Here is a 19,611-nt window from a genome sequence, read left to right as displayed (position 1 = left end):
GACGCCACTGAGATCTTGATCAGACCAAGCCTCATTGATCGTCGTTTCTATTAATAGCCCATTGGGTAACCGAACAGAGACAGTTACGTAGGTTTAGCCTATCGATATACTCGGTTAATTTTTGGTTATTAGGTACGTTCTATACGCCGTAATACATTCACGAGATTTGGTTTCGATTTCATGATAAATACTTTAATGTTTACTTAGACTCTAGCTTTATATATGGTTTCATATTCGGGATACGACAATTAAAATCTACCGGAGCGTAACTTACCCACCTAAGTAGGTACCTAGTTACGATTTTAAGACGGCTCGCTTGTGAACAAAGGAGATAGTTGTGTTATAGCCCAAGTTTAGGATATAAAATCAATTACAATAACTAAATGTACGTAAATATCAAAAACCAAAGTAAGTACTGATACACAAAGCGAATAGCATCCTGGGAAAATGATGCAAAGCTGGACGTGTTAGCAAATGGTATGGTAAGGTAATCACAGGGAATGGCACTGCATTTAGCCTCAATTATGGGGGCCAACGAAAACGACTTTCAGAGTATAGGTAATCCATAAAAACAGCAATGACGACAATAACAAAACATGATTATACAAACAGCTACTTTGCTATTGACTAAATTTTCGATTTATAGAACATCGAGCTTAAGAAACTTATCATATTTACCTTCTAACCAATCCGTTGAAGAAAAACCCGGTATGCGCTGTGATGGCCTACCTGGTGCTACGTACTACTAATAAGAGGACTAGAAGAAACAGAAATGGCTCTGAATCCCGCTATAATGAAGAGAAAATGGGCGATTTGGAGTGCTTATCCGTTTATTGGACGGCAGTAGAGAGGAGAAAAGCGAGAGAGAGGGGATGGCAGGACTGAGAATGTAGACCAGATACGAAATCAACGACGGTAATTCTACTGTGAAGCACCTCAGCGTTGGGTTTAAGTGGCATATCCGTTGTGATGCTACGGGAAGAGTCTAGGAAGCCTGTCAGGTAGGAATAGCGGATAGCGAGATTGTCATTTATTTGAACTGGCTTTTTCTCTCCGAATAAGCAATTATACGGGCATCTTCCCAAGAATTTGGCAGGCAAACGACGGTACTCGTTGGTAGAGTACAACTACTGTTGTGATGGTGTTTCAGATTCGAAAGTTGGTCTTGCGGTATAATGCTAAAGGAAGTATACGCATGTCTCTACGCAGACAAATTTCATAAACATAAATTAATTCTATTCTTTTTAATTCGATGTTAGTTCGAGCCTAATGTACTGTATAAGCCACCCTCAAGAATTGAATTCGCCAGCAGTGCACACGAGATGGATCAAGGTTCATATATCTTAGGGCTGAGAGGCGGAAGACCTCGGAAGGTGGCTAAAGACTCAACTTCGACACAAGCATTAAAGCCGCCACACGTGGATTATGAATAACAGAAACTCAAATTTTCCTATCTGTCCGCATAGGGGCTCATTCCAATTTAGTATAGTCAACGAAACTAAGTGTTGTGTGTTGCATGTAACGCTATATCAATCGTCATTGGCCGATTTCGGGCTATTACCCCTGGTCGAAGTGGTGGGTAGAGACTATCATGTCAACGTTTCATTCTACCATGCGAAACAAATCTTCTGTATATTCCATGACATACGATTGGATATCGCAAATAGTATTCACCCCTGGTGATAGTGCGCAGGTATAAAAAAAACATCACTGTCGCTGATCACATTCAAATGACGTACCAACGACTCAATCATTGCAACAGCCAATTGGTAACAACACCGCGAAAATAATTTACACAGACGAATAATAAATATATACAACACAAAACCAACCACCTTTTGCCACGTTCAATATGGGAATAACCCCTCGTTATCCGCGTTGCGACGCTCGATGTGAGGACATTATGCTATCATAGCTATCGAGCATCGTAACAATTCAGATACACTTACGCCTCCCGAAAAAAACAACCTTAGGCGCCTCCAAAACATTCCAAGTACACCCTTTCCCATTTTTGCGCTGGCTTAAAGAATGATATTAAGCAGCGCAGATGTGGTTCCAGGCTCCGACGATAGTCTGGTTGTTGGAGACGAAGCTTTCGGGTTGAAGCCTGTAAATCGCTTTACGTCAGCACATCGTGCCCCTGAAAAATAGCTGGAGACGCGCTATAACATGCGCTACAATAATCGGAGTAACCACCTAGGTAGACAACCCTGTAACTCCGACGACGTGTAGCTATTTGGGTATAGCTTATAGATAACACAAGAAACAAAGAAATGAATAAAATAAAATAAAAACTCACAGCTCATCAAAACAAGTGCAATACGACCCAACCTTAGAATCATCGGCGTAGTTCACGAAGAAACTACCGGCCGGTTTGGCATTGCAGAAGTACTGGCACTTAAACTGAGCATATGCGAAGCCCGACTCGACCGGTTCTGGGACACCGAATGTCTGTTTCTAATTAGTCGCCATCCTCATAACAACTCTACATCTAAGGTGAGTGGCAGGGGAATACGTACGTAAGTACCCACGACATGGCTCTTAGACCAGGCCGACTCGGGCTGGTATCCGTTCTCAAAAGCTGGCGTTGGCACCGCGTGTGCGTAGTTAATAGTGTATCCGGACGTCACGACGGGAGAGCCCGTGGTGCATGGCGTCGCGCTGCTTGTAGCAGCCGGGGCGGCGAGTGCGGCGGCAGCGGAGGCTACGGCCGTTAAAGCGGTTCGTAGAGTGAAGCTTCCCATCTTGTATTGTCTTGTGTAAGGCAGTTGGTGTTTTATGTATTATGTCTGTATGACTTTCGTACCCTTTTTCTCTTCTCCTAGGTAGGTCGTGGATGTTGTGGGTTGTAGACTGTAGGTAGGCGTGAATATATCTTCTTGGCTTGTATTTATATAATTGCACAGCGGGGCCCTGAGTTGTATTTAATACCACGCCGATAGGAAACAAACAAACAAAAAATTAGCCAAGATCTAATCACTTTGACATCGGGAAGGGACAGATAATAAGTATATAAGTACTGTAAGAATCAGGGGGGCGACGGACGTCAGCGATAGATAGATAGATTGTATGTAAGTAATATGCCAAGTGAGCTTGTATTAGCTTATTAGCCTTGTACTTTCAAGATTGCTTCTAAAATTGGTACTGATGGTAGGACAAGACATCCAACAAGACATGACAGTCTGATGTCAAGTACCTGAAAAAAAGGAAAAGATCTTTTTTAGTAAGGTACGTGAGTGGCCAGGGGTAGTGACAGAAAGATTGAAATGATCGACACTGCAAGTGCGTGCCCGTCGCCCGGAAGCGAAAAAAAAAAATGAAGGATTAATCCCTGAGGGTGAGGTGAGAACCCTCAATCACACTAAACAACCTGGAAGAGAAGCAATCAATGTAAGGCACGCCAACGGGTACAAACCATTCAGGAAACTCGCAGAATCCCGTCTACCGCTCCCCTGCTTTTCTTTTACTTACTCACGTACCTACAGGTGTAGATACCTGGCTAGGTAAACTTCCGTGACACCTTCTCGATTCAATTTCCATTGAACCTTGGGAGGGGAAGGCTGCAGGTCCTTTGTTTCTACTCTTCCCTTTTCCAACATATGCGCGGCGATCGCGGCCTCATTGCGGAAGTTAGCCCATTGCGGCGACATTTGGCGCCCCTCCTTCACTACTCCCTTGAAGCACCAACTAGAGGGGCGGAAACATAAACGTTTCCATTATTATTATTTTTTCGCATCTTCCGAGATATTCTTCTAGAGGTTTGTCGTAAAAAAAAGGGAATTCTTGCAGATGGAAAAATAATCGCGTCAACCAGACATCAGCGTTCTCTCATAAATAGGCAAAATGCAACCCTGACCAATATGGGAATAAAAAATTGTTGAGGTAGGTTCCCGCATTTGATTGGAACGTGTAGATATATTCCCTGTCGATTCGCGAAGATCCAGGTCGATGTCTTGTAGGGAGGATACTACGCCACGACCATCTTCCAAGTGCCACCGAACCACTATTGGGTCATCCCGTTAACGGCTCTGATGCTGTAGAGCATATGCGAGTGAGCTTAAAATCGGAAGCTACCCAAACGAGAGATGGTCCAGATTCGACTAATAAGAGGCATCATCATGTCGATCATTCCAGAAAGACGGGGAAATAGAAAACCACTAAAGAATTCGTCACAGCGAAACTGAATCAACTGCACTTAACTCAACTCCGGTGCACTCCGGTATACTCCGGCTTAATCCCCTGGGGTCTTAGAAGTTCGAGAACATAAGATAAACGATCAATTATGTATTAACCAAAAGGTGGTGTTGTCTCATAGGAAGCGGGTGACCCGGCAATGACTTCTTCGAGGCCGTTGCCATCACGGGAAACGGGTTACGTGACATTACCTAACTGCAACATTACCAACGCTGCCGGACAAAATAAGTAAACGCCTAAAACCATGCAAGGTATCCATACTCTCCGCGCAAAATCATTCGGCGTATCTCATTGCGGATTTCATAATCTGTAACACTTCAAACATCCGATTAGTTGGTAGTGCATCTCCGTAAATTCACTGACCGATGCGCGTTACACAGGAGTTCCGTGTCATCCGCGAGGAGACTTTCTGTCACCTCTACGTAGAGCCACCGACGGTATGCGTAGTATGTGGTTACATGCCTATCGTATGTTACGCCTTGAATGCTTTGCTCCCTTCACAAAGGCCCGATGTCAACTTCGAGAGGGCCACCCATGTTGGGGTATACTTAAGCCCTTCGTCATAGGCAGGAATCGTTCCAGGTATGTTAACGTCGTCCCAGCTGCAAAGAATGCGACCGTCAATTCCACTGCTTGCGTTCGCATCCTCATCCGTATCCCATTGAACATCAACCTGCCACGGTGTTGTCCAATCGCGACGATACAATTTAACTTTGGTAAGCCCATCTTCTGGCACGGCACCAAATCGCTCATTGGGCGAATTGCCGCCGACTTTGAATGAAGATATTGGCTTCTTGAATGTAATTGCACAGGACCGGCTCTCCCTTGCGTTGATCTCAAACCTAGCTTTTGTTTCGCCACCAACCCGTGTAATATTGTAATCCAGCCAGCTGGTAAAACCCTTTTGCGGTGGGACTCCCTCGGGATAAGTCTTCACCACGTTCGGCGGTACATCCGAGCCGTCATAAGAGCAGCTAGCTAGGGGAGGACGCAAACTTCCTGTCGATGTGCATTCAAGTTCTTTGCCCATCGCGGACGGCAATTCAGCAATTATCTGCTCGACAAAATCTCGTAAACCAACATAGTGGACCTTCGATATGCCGGTATCGAGGTCGACAGTGTTCTGGAAATAGACCTTGTATCTGCTATCTTCAGTGAAGGGGAACGCTGTTAGGTTGTAGATCAACGTAGCACCGAATACTACCAGTAGGGTCATTGGCACGTGGTGGGTGATACGATGAATAAATGGGGTGATTGGTAATAATAAGAAAATGCTGAAGAAGGCTGTCATAAGATACGGCAGTAGAAGACTTGATCCATCGGCACCTGTCTGCGAAACCGAGGCGACCAGCGTTAGACCGTTCTGGCCAGTTAATGTGATAAGGAATGGCCCAAGGATAATGAACTGGAGAACCCAGACCCAACTAGGGATATTTGCTGACCACTGCTGCTCATATACATATGGCTGATCTTTTTCGCTATCTGATAATTTTGCTTTACTTATGAGCGATGATATCGAGCGACGGTACGTAGTAGCAAATGTTTGACGGTTCTCTCCGGACCCACCACCGACAAGGGGTGTTGTTTCTGTCGGAGCGGATTGTGATTCGTCTTCCTCGTTGCCATCATCTTCGGCATTCAATTCATCGTGGCTTGGCGAAATTAGGTCATCGGTATGTGGCACAGCATTGATATGATCCCTGATATCATGTTCGTCGTGTGCTTGCTGCGCAAACGACGCTTTCGTAGGCAGGGCGAACAGCTCGCAAAGAGAAATAAATGAAGCGAGGAACGTGGCAGAATGGAAGAACACGAATATGTATCCAGCCGCAATTCTAAAGCGATCCTCGAAAACAGTATCGGCGACTAGGATGCCCCATGCTATGGTGAATAGCCAGAATATGGAATAACCCCGATGCAAAGCGCTGGGTCGCGCGAAATTTGCTCCTGCCATTATGGTCCAAAAGACGAAGTAGAAGAGGGATATCATCATGGCCCATCTATCACTCAAAATTAGAAAAGCACCTAGGGAAGCGATCGCCATGTACTTACACGGTATACTCATTGCTGTATATAACCATCGGATTGATCTTGGTAATCAAGTATGCCGAACCGACAACCAGCGCGCCCGAAACGACCAATGCGAAGGGAAATCTGAATAAGCCCTTTCGACCGCCCAACGTAACCGGATCAAGTTCGGATCCCTCATAAGCAGATCGCCTTGCTGAGAAAAAATAGTATTTGTCGGTGCGTATCAGGACGTACGTCAGGGACATAAGTATTAAGGGCGCCGCAATTAGCAAAGTGAGAGACCACGCAAACAAGGTTCGTAGATCGAAAAGTGCGAATCCTTTTCCGAAAATATCGAACCAGACGCCATCATTTCCTCTACCATTCCACACCTTCTTGCGGTCCCCATCCGGTCGTTCGCCGATGAATGTCTCACCAGTATCTCCGGAAAGACCCTGCACCGTGTGTAGCGAGCTGCTCAACATATGCCAAAGACTGGCCCTCGATGCATGTTTGGCGTCGTCCTGGTTGGTATGATATCTGGCCCTCGGTCGGTAAAACGCCAGGTCTAAGCCTCTCAATCCAAAGACCTCATTAAAGACGATGTAATCGGTGTTACTCTTTATAGCTCCAAGACCGAACGCGTCTGATGAGATGACAGTTCCGAAAGGATCCTTGGTACCCTTGTACGCATTGGTTACCTCAGCATCTGTCGCGCGAAATAGGTTGGCTCGGCCACCGGCACCAGCTCCTTCAAGATTCAAGAAGGTATGACAAAAAGGCTGCAGCGGGTGGTCGATGAAAGCTTGTGCGCCCCATAGCCCATCTTCCTCATTGTTGTTGAATAGCGCGACGATACCCCTCTGAGGTCGGTTCTCCGGTCGGGAAAAGTAATCGACTAAGGCGATCAAAGTGACACAACCCATCCCATCATCCGTAGCTCCGAATCCAGACGCGACGCTACCCTTCGTTAGCAGAACCACGCTATACAAGTCCCATCAATACCTACGAGTCATAATGGGCATTCATCAACACCCCCCCTTTCCCAATAACCTTATCCGAATTCACATTCCCATCCTCCCACCAGCGGCCCTGCGGGTCATCTTTCCCTCTAACATACACCAAAACATTCGTGCCCTCAAAGTACGTCCCCGCCGGAGTCGGGGGTCCGAAAATCGTGCTCGCGGTCGTAATATTGGAAACATTATCCGCGAACACAACCACACTCGAGTCATTCGCGCCATTCCGTCTCTTAATCTCCTCCAGTTCTAACAACAACCAATCATGTACTTCATCGTTCGCCCGACTATTGAAAGGATGGTAATCGCGCGACAGGGTCGTTAAATCGAGCCATGATTTCGTGAGGTTGAGACCGGAGTACAGCGTCGGATTACTCGGCAGGGAGGGAACGGTTTCGTGTACGACGATTAGAGGGGCGATGAGCGCGATGTAAGTGATGGTGGTCCAGAAGGTGACCGCGAATGGCTTGAAGGCGACTGGGTTCGACGCAGCCATGATTGATTGGCTAGCCAGTCGCAGAATTTGCTGCTAGTTCGCCTATAGAGATCGCACGATTAATGTATAGGCAGAACTGTAGGGCTGCAGGAATGGAACAGGCGAGGACCAGTGACGGAGGTCAAAGAAGCTCTAGGTGGGGATGATAAACATCCCAGGGGGTGCAAGCCCAAGGAAATTAGAACATATGTTGAGGTATAATGTATTTAATTAGGATAATGAATTTTTGAAAATATATTGATGTTCATGTTTAGAAGTTTGATTAGATGATAAATGTCACAAGTACAGCTCTAGCCATCTCCATGTGACGCGACTGCCTTGGAAGTTGAGAACTCTAACTTGGTTCCGAACAATAGAAGCCTAGGTGAAGTTGGAGAAAGTTGGAAACCACTGCCAATCCAATCTATTAGTTAACGACATCCCCTGGGACATTGAATGCGGGGGATGGCCCAAGCTCCACAAGGACCCCTATCCCTGCTACTACATTAGGTCGTACATGCTGACGTGATGTTTCCCATCCGGAACATGTATTGAAGCTTTTCAGCGTTCTCGCGATAGACTTAAGTAAGAGTTTATTTTAAGAATTTAATTCAATGAGTGCAATTATTTATAAAGTAGAATCATCACCTGAGAAAAACTATCACATCCCAATTAACGAACAGGAAATACATCAAAAGCATCCGTATTGCTATCTATGGATTATTAGTCCTATAATACACACTTAGTACCACCTTACTTGCGATGTCGTTGGATTGCATGTATGCCTTCCTCAAGGTCGCATACGAATTAGAAATCAGTACTAGCTCGAAGTAGCGCGTGAAGAAACGATCAGTCCTAAGGTCAGAATCAATACGCAGTAGCGAAATCGTTAGTAGCGCAAAATAGCTTGAACATGACATGAAATTGTCAAGCCAAGCGGGTTAGTATCGAAACGACCTAGTCGGTCCACAAACCTCCCACGCTTAAGCACCGGGAGGAGGAGGCGGTGGTTGATCACCAGGAGGGGGTGGAGGAGCCTCGCCAGAAGGTGGAGGGGGAGGAGGTGGTGCAGAACCATTTGCATACTGCTGGATTAAAGCGTTGATGTTCCCAGCTGGAAGTCCGGGAGGAGCACCCAACCCACCAGGAGGTGCAAGACCGGGAGGTGGTCCCATACCCGGAGCTGCGCCATAGCCAGAGTATCCGGGGTAGTTGGGATATTGCGGCTGTCCAGCGGGAGCTTGATGCCAAGGTGCCGCACCAGGAGCCGAAGAACCACCGTTGTAGCTTTGACCTTGGCCACCATAGTAATCACCACCGTGGTTATCATTGCTACGATGACGTTCGCGCCAAGGAGCCGAACCACCGCCACCGCCCTCATTGCCCTGATCGTTGTTACGTGAGCGCCAAGGAGCAGCAGCACCTGTCGGACCTCGTTGCCAAGGCTTCGCATCTCCGGCACCGTTGTTGTAAGAACCGGGACCAGCTTCGATGCGAGCTGGCGGACCACTGGAACCGCCTCCGAGTTCTTGCATGAATTGCTATATGAAGTTAGACAATGTCATTGCTGAAGCATCAGTTTAATAGATGTACATACCTCGTATTCACGATCGACAGCATCTCCGGGACCAATACGACCAGCAGCACGGGGAGGACCCTCGTTACGCCAGCTGGCACCCTTTTGTCTATCGGGACAATCTCGAGCCATGTGGCCGGCGTTGCCACAAACTCGGCAGATAATGTTGGCCGTGAAGTTCTGCTTCTCGGGACAATCATACTTGCGATGGCCGATTTGGCCACAGTTTTGACAGGCCTGGTTCTCGTCGTCACGCAGAGTACCGTTCAATGTGGCAAGTTCTCGGAGTTGGTTTCTCTTGAGCTCGTTTTGTCCCTCAGGAATGGAGGCAGCCTGGAAGAGTTAACATTAGTAAATGCTTAATAGAGGGATTCGTAGACGGCACCTACAGTCTCGATAACATTATGAATCAACTTCTTCGCCTTGTTGACCTTCTCCTCAGTGTCCGCCATGATCAAACAATGGAGATCTTCCTCCTGGTTGCTAGCGTGGGCGGCGTCGGACCGACCTTTGCCTTCTTTCACGGAACCTTTACCGCGGATGGCAATCTTAGCTCCCGATTCTGTTTCCATTTTCTTGAGTGTGTTGCCACGAGGGCCGATAAGTAAACCAACTTTAGTAAGAAGACCTAGGTGTTAGTACATGTAACAAGATGACCGGAGCGTGAGTATGGGTTAGATGAGGCCAGGATTCGGCATATCATCCAACGAGATATGACGGCACTCCTGGTAATATCCCAAACAAGAAGGGGCATAAACAAAGTTAGAAAGGTTAGAGGGTTAGCAATCTCACTGAAGTTAATCTCTGGATAATCATTGACGGGCACGTAGACCTTCTCTTGGGTCTTGGTGGGTCGGCGATAGTCCTGAGGTGGGTGATAGTTAGGGATGGTCTTCATAGCCTTCTCAACCAGCTTGTGTCGTTCATCTTCGAGGCGCTTGCGGTAACGGTATTCTCTTGTATTAACACGGCGACCATGGTTGTCGTACTGCGGGGGAGGAGAAGGGGATCTGTGTGGAACGAAATGGATTAGTCGGATTGGCGCAAAGAATAGGTGGCTAAATTATATCAACAGAACCGCTATACGTACCTGTCACCATCAGCTGGCACAACATCATTGATGCGTAGCTTCTGGCTAATCTCCTCAATTCTCAGGTGTAGTGTATATGCCTCGAGTTGTTCGCTGGTCATGTTGGCTACGATGGCGGTAGGAAGGCCCATAAGGCCAGCTGCTTTGTTTTCGGATGCATCGCCCCATCGGTTTCGCTTCTTACGACGTCGCACTCCGTCGGCATCGGTTCCTGTGGTAAATATTGTTAATATTTATTTCTATTGATAAGAAGTAATAGGCCTGGAGATGCTTACTGGGCTCGGGACTGCGACCACGCTTCAAATCGCGATCACCATTAGATACGCTGAAATCTCCATAACCATTTCCGCGCTCTAAGGGCGCATCTTCCGGTTCTCCTCCAAACCGTCGACTTTTGCCGAGAGGGATATTGTTGGATCCGGTGATTCCTTGATTTCTCCACGACATTTCGACGAGATCGCGCGCTGCGAGGAAATGTGGAAATGTAAGTGGATGAAGAAAGGGTGAATTAAGTTAATGGAAGGTGTTTGAAGGATGGAATGGCAGAATGGTTTGTTAGGTAGGATTCCATCGAGGCGACTTTTTCTGGCGACGCACTAAAATCCTGCCCGGCACAAAAGTGGAGTTAAGGGGAAAGCTCTGACCATTTTCACTGGAAGTATCAAAGTACCTAAGTACCTACGCCCATTTACACTGTAAGATTACGTACAGTATCACGTGAGATTACCCCGCTGATTCCAATCCATCGAGTGAATGCGCTGATAAGCAATTCACGGATCCATCGTTCTTCCTTTCCTCAATCCTCCATCCTAACACATCTTTTTCAAGCAGAAGGAGGTATCGTTGGAGTGTGATATGTAATCCTTTTTATGCTTAATACTCAAGTCACATTTATCCTTTCATACAAGTTTTCCTCAAATACAAGGGTGCTTAATATCTCTAGGCAAACATGAATGGCTATAAAAACAAAAGGGGTTGGGAAAGTTGTCTTAGAAAAGGCACCTAATCACTAAGATAAGCGCCTACGCCTCTCATGGTTATCCTTCATACATCAGCCTTCCTAGGAACTTCATCATTTCGCTTCTTCCTTCATTGAACTTTGGACCCATTCTCTAAGTTTAGCAGCTTTCTCATCCATTGCTTGAGGAGTGAGGCTCTGATGCGTCTCATAAGTATGAGCTGTTGGTACATGACGACCTTTTTCAACTCCTGGTCGCTTTAGCAATCGTTGTACCCATTCCTCCAATACCGGAAATTCGGCCATATCAATACCAGCCCACTCTATACAAGCTCACGTCAGCGGATCATATTAGATACCTCATAGAATCATGTAACAACATACTAGCAGATACGATCCATCCCCAGCATGCAATATCCGCACTCGTGCATCGATCACCAACTAAGTAGCCGGATGTCGAAGACTTCAACTGTGTCTCGATGGTGCGATAAAGACGTCGCACCTCTCCCCTATATCGATTGATCCCGTATTCAATCTTCTCGGGAGCATAGCCTACTTCATGTTAGCTCTCACGATGCAAATCATTAGCTTACAAGCCAACACATACGGTTAAAATGGTTCAATTGTCTTGCCTAATATTAGCATCACCGTTCAAACTTATCAGTCTCAATTCCCCTTACCCTTGCATAGGACCAAGGCCACCCATTTGCCACATGAGCTAAGCAATGTTAGCAATTCATCCCAAGCTCAAGAAGCATCCGCCGCTCACCCAATTGTTCACTTCATAATACTCCCTAGAGCCTTTAGGATATGATAGTTTATGTTCCGGATCATATCTGTCAGTGAGGTATTGCATAATAGAGCCACTCTCAAATAGTCGAATAGGCTTGCCATCAGTGAAGGTATCTGTCAAGGCAGGAATACGGCCGTTCGGGTTGATCTCCAGAAACCATGGTTCTTTCTGAGTGTTCTTGCTGATGTCGATAGCAGTCACCTGTCTATAAGTCAGCACCATTTCTCTTGGTCTCTATCCGTCTAAAGCAATTACAACACAAGTATACACACCTTATATGGTACTCCCAACTCCTCTAGAAGGATCGAAACCTTGATGCCGTTAGGCGTCTGGGCGGTATATAGATGAACGTCCGACATTTTGGGTAGGATCTGTGTTGCGATTTGTCCAAGTCTCGTTGTCATTCCTAATCCCAGCTAACTACCTAGATATATATAAGGGTAACTTGAAGAGACTTATACTATTTAACAATTGATTATCAATCAACTCGGCAATGACGTGGTATGATAGTATAAGTTAGGCTTAATACTTTACCTAATTCAGCGCATTTCTCTCCGTTAAGTTTCTCCCCTCTATATTCCCCGCTTCCTGTCAAGAGATACGAGCCCCACATCGTCTCACAACCTCCTGCTACATTGTCCATCGGTACCAAGCAAATTTCGTAAGAGGGTAGGTGCAAACTTGGAACCGAATCAGTTTATGGTTAGACTAGACGCAAACACTAGCTTACCGCATTGCGATTTCAGATTTCCCCCGATTGAGTCCCGGAAAGTATGCCGATATCAACCTTAATCGCACCTTCATTCCGAACCCAAAGCAGCGAAGCCGACCGGAGTACCCATAAAATACCTCCCGAGCCCCTTTTCGTCATTCCGTGGTATGGAACTGGACATTTCATTGTCTACGCGCTTCGTGCAGATTGATTCATACCTTTGGTAGGTGCCGGGGTGCATGTAGAATAATCGGTGTTTAAAGATCATAAAAATCAGCCATATCCCGCACCTGGTCAAAAGCTGCTAAAGACTCCGCCATCGGGGAACAGACTTGTTATTCCTATGAACGAAATGAATTCTAGCTACACAACAGGTAAACCAGCTAAAACAGCTATCTCGAGCAGTTTCAGCGTAATACAATGAAATCTTGCGCTATACGAATCGTCAGCATCGTCACAGCGCACAGAGAACATAGGTCGTCAGTTGCTAAGACCTAACCCCACTAGCAGCACTAGCGAAAGATGAAATATAACCTATTATCGCCTCCAACCTACCCCCACATGTTTGCAGCCTGCGACATAACTAAAACTCAAGGCCTCTTTGATTAAACATTATTATCTCCACTTCTCGATGTCCTAGCAGTGGCTTCCCCAGGCGGAGTCTCGGAGGCGGGTGTGTCGTCAGTAGTTGCCTTTGACAGGAAGTTGTCCTTGACTAGATTATAGAGCACTTCTAGGATCACCATTACAAGGACGAAAAGTGGTGCCAAAATAGAGAATACCGACAAGCCGTACGAAGCAGCTATAAACTGAGAATTTTCTTTGAGTTGGTCCGTGGCAAGCGCAACCTGCATTGCCGTAAGAACTAAGGCGACGAAGACTGTAGCTGTAGCTAGCGAGCTAACGTTATCCCGCAATAGACTGCTGTAGTTTTGCCGACCGCGAATGTACGAAGTAAAAAAGGGCCACTGGGTGAATCGGCTGAGAAAGTTAAGTCGAGAGAGCCGTAGTTCTCCCCGGTGGAAACGTGGATGTATTTTGTCCTCGTCATGCTGGTCAAGGATCTCTTGGGCAAACATCTTCCAATCATTCTATCTAATATGCGAGCTGTCCTCCAAATTGGGAAGAAGTTGGTGTTCTTTTGCGAGCATAAAGTTGCTCTCGTGAGTAAGGAGGCAGATATACGAATAGAGAAAACCCAAAGCACATTTACGCAACGCACAAATGTCTTCGTGGGTTTGAGGCATACCTGTCGGGAGCACGGTACCGGATTTATGATCCGCGGTGGACTGTTGGCATGCGCAACCGACGCCGCACTTAAGACGTTTATCCCAGACCTCGGGATCAAGTATGAAACGAGGTAATGGCTTTATGAAAATCCTTCCATCATTCGCCCAAACAAGATGTAAATCCATACGTTCGCTGAGAATAATTTTCCTCTGCCTCGCATGGCGTGATATCCCCAAAACCCCCATCCCTGAGACTGTTACCGCCATTTACGAAGCTGTCGTATTTTACCTGTGGAAGAAGGATAACTTCCGGTTTAGAGGAGATAAATCAGAAACGTATATGAAGTATGCCTTTCCAGAGGAGGTTGCTATGGAAAGTGAACCCGAAAGGAAGATTCTTGAGTATTTTGCCTTCAGTGGAATGTACAGCAACTTGATAGATTTTCAACCGAGACATCAAGGGGCTCTACTCGATAAATTAGTACGGTGCATCCAAGGAGGGTTGTCATTTTTTGAACGACTTGGATGCCTGTCGTTCCTGCGGACATCATACCCCTCAGCAGACAAGTCTGAACAAAGTTATCATTTCTTGCATCTGACTTCTCAGGAGTTCTTTGCAACAGAGTATTTCGTTCGACAATGGAAATCCCAAAGTCAACTTGTGTTCTTAGATCTCAACGCCAAAGCGCCTAAGACTTGTCGTATGAAATCTGAAGATTTCTTGAAGGAATACAAGTATAACCCGCGCTACGACATCGTATGGCGTTTTACGGCAGGCCTACTCACGCCCGAGGAGGTACCGGAATTCTTTAGGCAGCTCGAGGATGGGCAACCCGACCTTTTAGGGCCCACACACCAGCGACTAGTTATGCATTGTTTGAGTGAAGCAACTGATATACAGTCTCGGCCGATATTGGAAAGAAAGTTGTCGCAGTGGCTGTTATTCGAATGCGATCTTATGGGGCACTCGCTCTTGGCTAGGGAATCGGAGTTTCCATACCAACCCCTACATGGCGCCCTAAATGACAGGGATGAGTCCAGAAGGGTGAAAATAATAGAAACATTGAGATCGCGTGACTGGCTAGGGGCGATTGCCACCGACCTCGCAGTGCTATTCGGGGACGTAAACGAAGAAGTCCAATACGCTGCGGTTGCCGCTCTAGAAGGCAAATATGACTTAGTAGAGGGAGCCATCACGAAGCTACTAGAATTGGTCTTAGATAACAACGCGCTCGAAAATACCAGATACGCGGCAGCCGAAACCCTAGGTCTCCAACGCAAGTCGCCAGAAACGACCGCGAAGCTGATACGACTTTTCCAAGACGCAAATGCGTTCAACCGAGAATGTGCTACCGAAGCCTTAGGCTATTCGCCAGATTTATCAGAGGAAAATTTTTCAACCTTGGTGACACTACTCCAAGACAAAGATATATCGGTCCAAGAGTCCGCCGCCCGGATCCTAGGTCGTTCATCAGATATACAGGAAACCATCACTACTATAGTGACGCTTCTTCGAGATACGAATCCTGGATTGCTGGTCGATGTGCTATGGCGGCAAGAGAACTTGCCAGAGAATGCTATCGTAGTTTGTGGAACACTGCTCAAGAGCTCATATAAGGGTACTAGAAAAGCTACTCTTAAGATCCTAGAAAAACAGCCAAATATACCACAAGAAGTTACAGCAGCTCTTATGGTAGTCATAAGGGACGACGATAATTATCACAAATTTCTCGCTTCTAGGGTTTTACAAAAACAACCGAACTTATCTGAACAGGTTATTATAGCTCTTGTACGGTTACTTGAGAATGCAGATTGGAATGTCCAATTGTTCAGTGCAGCTATTCTGAGATACCGATCGGAATTTTCGAAGAAAAGCAATATTCTTGAGCCATTACTTCACAACGCAGATGCGACAACCCAATACTCTATCGCTAAAGCCATAGCGTTACAATCAAAACTACCTTTCCCGGACGTCGTACAGCTACCCGGAAGCTGCGATGGTTGGACTTTGCCCATCTGGATCAAAATACTAAAAGAACAATTAGATTTACCGGAAGATAAAATAAACAAGCTAGTGCAGCTGCTCAAAGATGCAAATCAGGATATTCAAAAAGCCGTCGCCGAAGCTCTAGAACGACGATTAGAACTATCAGAACAATCTATCACCAGTTTTATAGGCCTGGTAAAAGACAAAACCGTAGAAGACTGCATTCGTCTCACGGCCGCCGAGATACTAGGGAGTCAGCCGGACTTGTCCGCTATGGATTTTGCAGATGATCCCTATATTTTTCGTGGCTTTATAGAACACGGGAACCTGTCACAAGAGACTACTATGACTTTGAAAACACTCATTGAACATGAAAGTGAAGACGTCCGAGTATATGCTGCTGCTGCTGCTTTAAACAGCTGTGCAAAATTGAGAGAAGAAGCCACCACAATTCTCATAATGCTACTAGAAAGTCAAGATTGGGAAACCAAATATTGCGCCACTACGGCCCTGAAAGCTCTATCAGATCTATCAGAGAATGCCACCGAAATTCTTATACAGTTGCTTGAAGAACCGAATGCGGATACCCGTAATAGGGTCTTGCAGATTTTTGGAGAGCAATCGGACCTATCGGAGAATGCCATCGAAGCTCTTGTGCGGCTGCTTGGGGAACCGGATAGGGACATTCGCAATGAAGTCATGCAAGTTCTTGGAAGGCAACCGAGCTTCCTGAAGAAGATTGCTGACGCTTTCATAACACTACTCGGGTATGAAGACTTAGATGTCTGATATGATGTCTCTAAATTCATAGGAACCGAATCGAATCTCTTAGACAGAATCATCGAAGCCTTGGTTATGGAGTCTCATACACTTGATTCCCAAACTATGAAATTTCTCTATGGGAGTTTCTTAAGTCGAGGTTTCGAGGAAAGTTTCTGCTTGCGTATTGATAATAACTTAAATTGGTACATAGAAAGGCAGGATGGATCACGAAAAGTTCTTTTTAAATGCGATAATTCCTTGCCCCAGAACGCCATGGGCGAATGGCGGCAATATTGGAATATCCACAATCTCGACTTATGGTAGGGGTTCTAGTAGGACCTAGATTCTTACATGATCAAATAGATAAAGGAGTATTTCTCGTATATGTCATGATAATAGACAAAACATGCTGTAGAATGGAATGGTGTTGTTACCTAACCTAGGTAGGTAGCTAGGTGCTGAGAATCACCAGACGCCCTGGTCATAGGTACTTTACGTCACCAATTGAGCGAGCTCCAATGCGGGGCAGCAACCCCTTTCCCCACGCAAGCATTGATATCTCGGATCCTCTTTCCATTTGCCATACTGACGATGCCGGTCTTCAATCAATATCACTACAGAGCTTTGCTCGCAGAAGACGAGACCCGGTTCATCATACTAGACTCAGCAACACGCGAAGATGAGCCCCTAAGTTGCTCAATCATCCATCGCAGGCGCTCGAACCAGGCTGGGAACTACGTCGCTATTTCATACGTATGGGGCGAACCCGATTTCTCTCGGAGTCTCAAAGTAAAATGCGACGACGATATTTCATATCTAAAAATCACACCTAACGTTGACGTCCTACTACGGCGCCTTCGAGCACTAAAAGTGCTAGATTGTCTATGGCTCGACGCCATATGTCTCAACCAGGCCGACGAGAATGAAAAATCTCAACAGATCCCCGCGATGGGCCGTATTTTTGGAGAAGCGAAAATGGTACATATCTGGATTGGTCCCGAAGACCATTCAACAGCGAAATTATTTACCTTTTTCCGGTACATTGCCCTACTCCCTGAAGTCGAAAAAGTGAACATGGCGTCAAATATCGTAGCTCTCATGAATACCGTCTTCGGAAATGCCGGCGTCATGTTAGCGCTCGAGTCTTTCGGTGATTTCTCCGAACGTCCTTGGTTTTCGCGTCGCTGGATTATCCAAGAGGCGTGTCTTGCACGGCGGGCGATTGTTCATTGCGGGGGTTACTCTGTTCCCCTATCTTCGCTGGTCTTGGCGGCGGAACGGTACCAAACTCTTGACATGTCGTCTTATCCAATCAAAGTGATGGCCAACTTGCGCAAACCAACGGAAAATCTTACGATTTTGCAGTTATTGTGGAATTTTCACGAAGCTCAGTGTCTTGAACCGAAAGATCGCGTTGCCGCCCTATTAGGTCTCGTGCGAGATGCAAATTGGTTTTGCTTGGATTACACTGCTCACTGGACTGAAGTATATAAGCAGGTTGTTTCGGGTATCTTCGTTCATGGTGATAATGATATGCGACTTCAAGTAATGCTTCACCTTTTTGAATTTGGATCTGTTATGCTGCCAGATAATGTCCCCTACCCCTCCTGGATCCCTAACTGGTCGAATTCCCGAGTGCGAGATCTTCCTTACGATTCTTTTATAAGGAACTTGGATACCTATGAAGCTTATCCTGATTCTCTTGGACATTCCGAAAAGGCCACATTGAAATTTTGCGATGGCGCTCTCCGTATTGATTGGCATGCCTCATTGGGTACTCCACGAGATCTACAGGTTGTTTATGCCACGAAGTGTGGCTCGCTTCCAGTAGAAGAAGAGGAAAGAGCAGAGCATGTTGTTGACATTTTGAAGACACTTCTACCACTCACACCTGATTCGGCGTCGCGAATCCTTGCACTCTCTTCTTTGGTTAAAGTGATTGTAGAATTTCGTCAATCAGGTCGTGATCTAGGATTAAAGAGCTCACCTAGCGATAAATTCATTAGAAGCATCGTCCGGAAGCTACCAAAGTCATTACGTACCGAAGTACTAGATGCGCTGAGGGAATTGAATTCTCTCCTCCAAGACTTCTGTCTATTCGAGCTTGGATCAGGAGGTTCGGAGTTTGAGACCAATACGGGTTATGGCATGAGCTCACAGCAGATACAAGTTGGCGATGTGATGGTACCACTCTGGAATACGAAATGGGAGCATTATGAGCGCAGTAATTTTTTGAGTCAAGCAGAAGCAACTATGTATTTGAGCACTATGCTTGCCGTGAGACGAACTAAAGACCAAATCCCGCAGGACACCGCCAACGTATCAGAAGATACCGAAACAGGCAGAATAGTTGGCTGGGCTGTGTGTGCTATTCCGAAGAACAAACAGAGTTTGGAAAATGGTGAACCGAGTAACGGAAGGCGGGATGACAGCGTGGATAAGGCACAGTGGTGCTCAATGAGGCTGTTATAGATTTTGTTAGGAGTCGCGCATAAGGAGCCAAGACGAAGAGCTGCGACGATGATGGCGGGATTTTCAGTAGGAATTAGGTAAATTGGATAATAATGGCTTATCTATATAGTAAAAGATTTAGAGGGAACGAATGCTCGACGCGGCCTCGTGATTCGAGAAGACGATGCGATAGGGGTGCGTGACAATAGGGACAATTGAATGTTGGAATTTGAAGGCTGTGCATATTGGATTTAATGCGTCTTGGGAATTAATGAGTATGAGCTAAATATGAATTCATTTCTATGTTGAAATTCGAGCTGGCTTTCTCTAAGGTGAATTGGATGAGGGGGTTCTC

General features: G+C 46.1%; 9 protein-coding genes across 9 annotated transcripts; 3 read left to right on the top strand and 6 right to left on the bottom strand.

Moving 5' to 3' along the window:
• Nucleotides 1–1,637: 1,637 nt before the first annotated feature.
• Nucleotides 1,638–3,111, bottom strand: F4822DRAFT_162281 (uncharacterized protein). Its single transcript, XM_051453147.1, has 3 exons — nt 2,520–3,111; nt 2,300–2,451; nt 1,638–2,107 (listed from the first exon to the last, which is right to left on the bottom strand). The coding sequence occupies exons 1-3, from the start codon at nt 2,742–2,744 to the stop codon at nt 2,035–2,037; spliced, it is 450 nt and encodes a 149-aa protein (XP_051316503.1). The 5' UTR covers nt 2,745–3,111; the 3' UTR covers nt 1,638–2,034.
• A 1,047-nt stretch (nt 3,112–4,158) lies between these two features.
• On the bottom strand, nt 4,159–7,857 carry F4822DRAFT_162279 (peptidase family M28 family). The gene is made up of 3 exons (XM_051453146.1): nt 7,214–7,857; nt 6,247–7,164; nt 4,159–6,194 (listed from the first exon to the last, which is right to left on the bottom strand). Exons 1-3 carry the CDS (start codon nt 7,717–7,719, stop codon nt 4,667–4,669), a joined length of 2,952 nt encoding a protein of 983 aa, XP_051316502.1. The 5' UTR covers nt 7,720–7,857; the 3' UTR covers nt 4,159–4,666.
• Nucleotides 7,858–8,289: 432 nt separating this feature from the next.
• Nucleotides 8,290–10,080, bottom strand: F4822DRAFT_162266 (uncharacterized protein). Its single transcript, XM_051453144.1, has 4 exons — nt 9,664–10,080; nt 9,394–9,607; nt 9,296–9,327; nt 8,290–9,239 (listed from the first exon to the last, which is right to left on the bottom strand). Exons 1-4 carry the CDS (start codon nt 9,844–9,846, stop codon nt 8,682–8,684), a joined length of 987 nt encoding a protein of 328 aa, XP_051316501.1. The 5' UTR covers nt 9,847–10,080; the 3' UTR covers nt 8,290–8,681.
• Nucleotides 10,081–10,263: 183 nt separating this feature from the next.
• On the bottom strand, nt 10,264–10,981 carry F4822DRAFT_162270 (uncharacterized protein). Its single transcript, XM_051453145.1, has 2 exons — nt 10,640–10,981; nt 10,264–10,575 (listed from the first exon to the last, which is right to left on the bottom strand). Exons 1-2 carry the CDS (start codon nt 10,809–10,811, stop codon nt 10,355–10,357), a joined length of 393 nt encoding a protein of 130 aa, XP_051316500.1. The 5' UTR covers nt 10,812–10,981; the 3' UTR covers nt 10,264–10,354.
• Nucleotides 10,982–11,174: 193 nt separating this feature from the next.
• F4822DRAFT_394288 (glutathione S-transferase) lies at nt 11,175–12,661 on the bottom strand. Its single transcript, XM_051457344.1, has 6 exons — nt 12,388–12,661; nt 12,092–12,316; nt 12,003–12,040; nt 11,930–11,949; nt 11,707–11,874; nt 11,175–11,645 (listed from the first exon to the last, which is right to left on the bottom strand). Exons 1-6 carry the CDS (start codon nt 12,517–12,519, stop codon nt 11,437–11,439), a joined length of 792 nt encoding a protein of 263 aa, XP_051316499.1. The 5' UTR covers nt 12,520–12,661; the 3' UTR covers nt 11,175–11,436.
• Nucleotides 12,662–13,416: 755 nt separating this feature from the next.
• On the bottom strand, nt 13,417–14,043 carry F4822DRAFT_442009 (uncharacterized protein). The gene has a single exon (XM_051462937.1). The coding sequence runs from the start codon at nt 13,904–13,906 to the stop codon at nt 13,433–13,435; it is 474 nt and encodes a 157-aa protein (XP_051316498.1). The 5' UTR covers nt 13,907–14,043; the 3' UTR covers nt 13,417–13,432.
• Nucleotides 14,044–14,069: 26 nt separating this feature from the next.
• F4822DRAFT_442005 (armadillo-type protein) lies at nt 14,070–17,215 on the top strand. The gene has a single exon (XM_051462936.1). The coding sequence runs from the start codon at nt 14,178–14,180 to the stop codon at nt 16,830–16,832; it is 2,655 nt and encodes an 884-aa protein (XP_051316497.1). The 5' UTR covers nt 14,070–14,177; the 3' UTR covers nt 16,833–17,215.
• F4822DRAFT_394286 (uncharacterized protein) lies at nt 16,768–17,215 on the top strand. Its single transcript, XM_051457343.1, has 2 exons — nt 16,768–16,842; nt 16,913–17,215. The coding sequence occupies exon 2, from the start codon at nt 16,929–16,931 to the stop codon at nt 17,127–17,129; it is 201 nt and encodes a 66-aa protein (XP_051316496.1). The 5' UTR covers nt 16,768–16,842; nt 16,913–16,928; the 3' UTR covers nt 17,130–17,215.
• Nucleotides 17,216–17,251: 36 nt separating this feature from the next.
• On the top strand, nt 17,252–19,595 carry F4822DRAFT_162058 (HET-domain-containing protein). The gene has a single exon (XM_051453141.1). It carries the CDS (start codon nt 17,397–17,399, stop codon nt 19,275–19,277), a length of 1,881 nt encoding a protein of 626 aa, XP_051316495.1. The 5' UTR covers nt 17,252–17,396; the 3' UTR covers nt 19,278–19,595.
• Nucleotides 19,596–19,611: the final 16 nt, after the last annotated feature.

Source organism: Hypoxylon trugodes, assembly GCF_022578975.1.
Source record: "Hypoxylon trugodes strain CBS 135444 unplaced genomic scaffold F4822scaffold_3, whole genome shotgun sequence".
NCBI lineage: Eukaryota > Fungi > Ascomycota > Sordariomycetes > Xylariales > Hypoxylaceae > Hypoxylon > Hypoxylon trugodes.
This window is presented reverse-complemented; position numbering and strand designations above follow the sequence as displayed.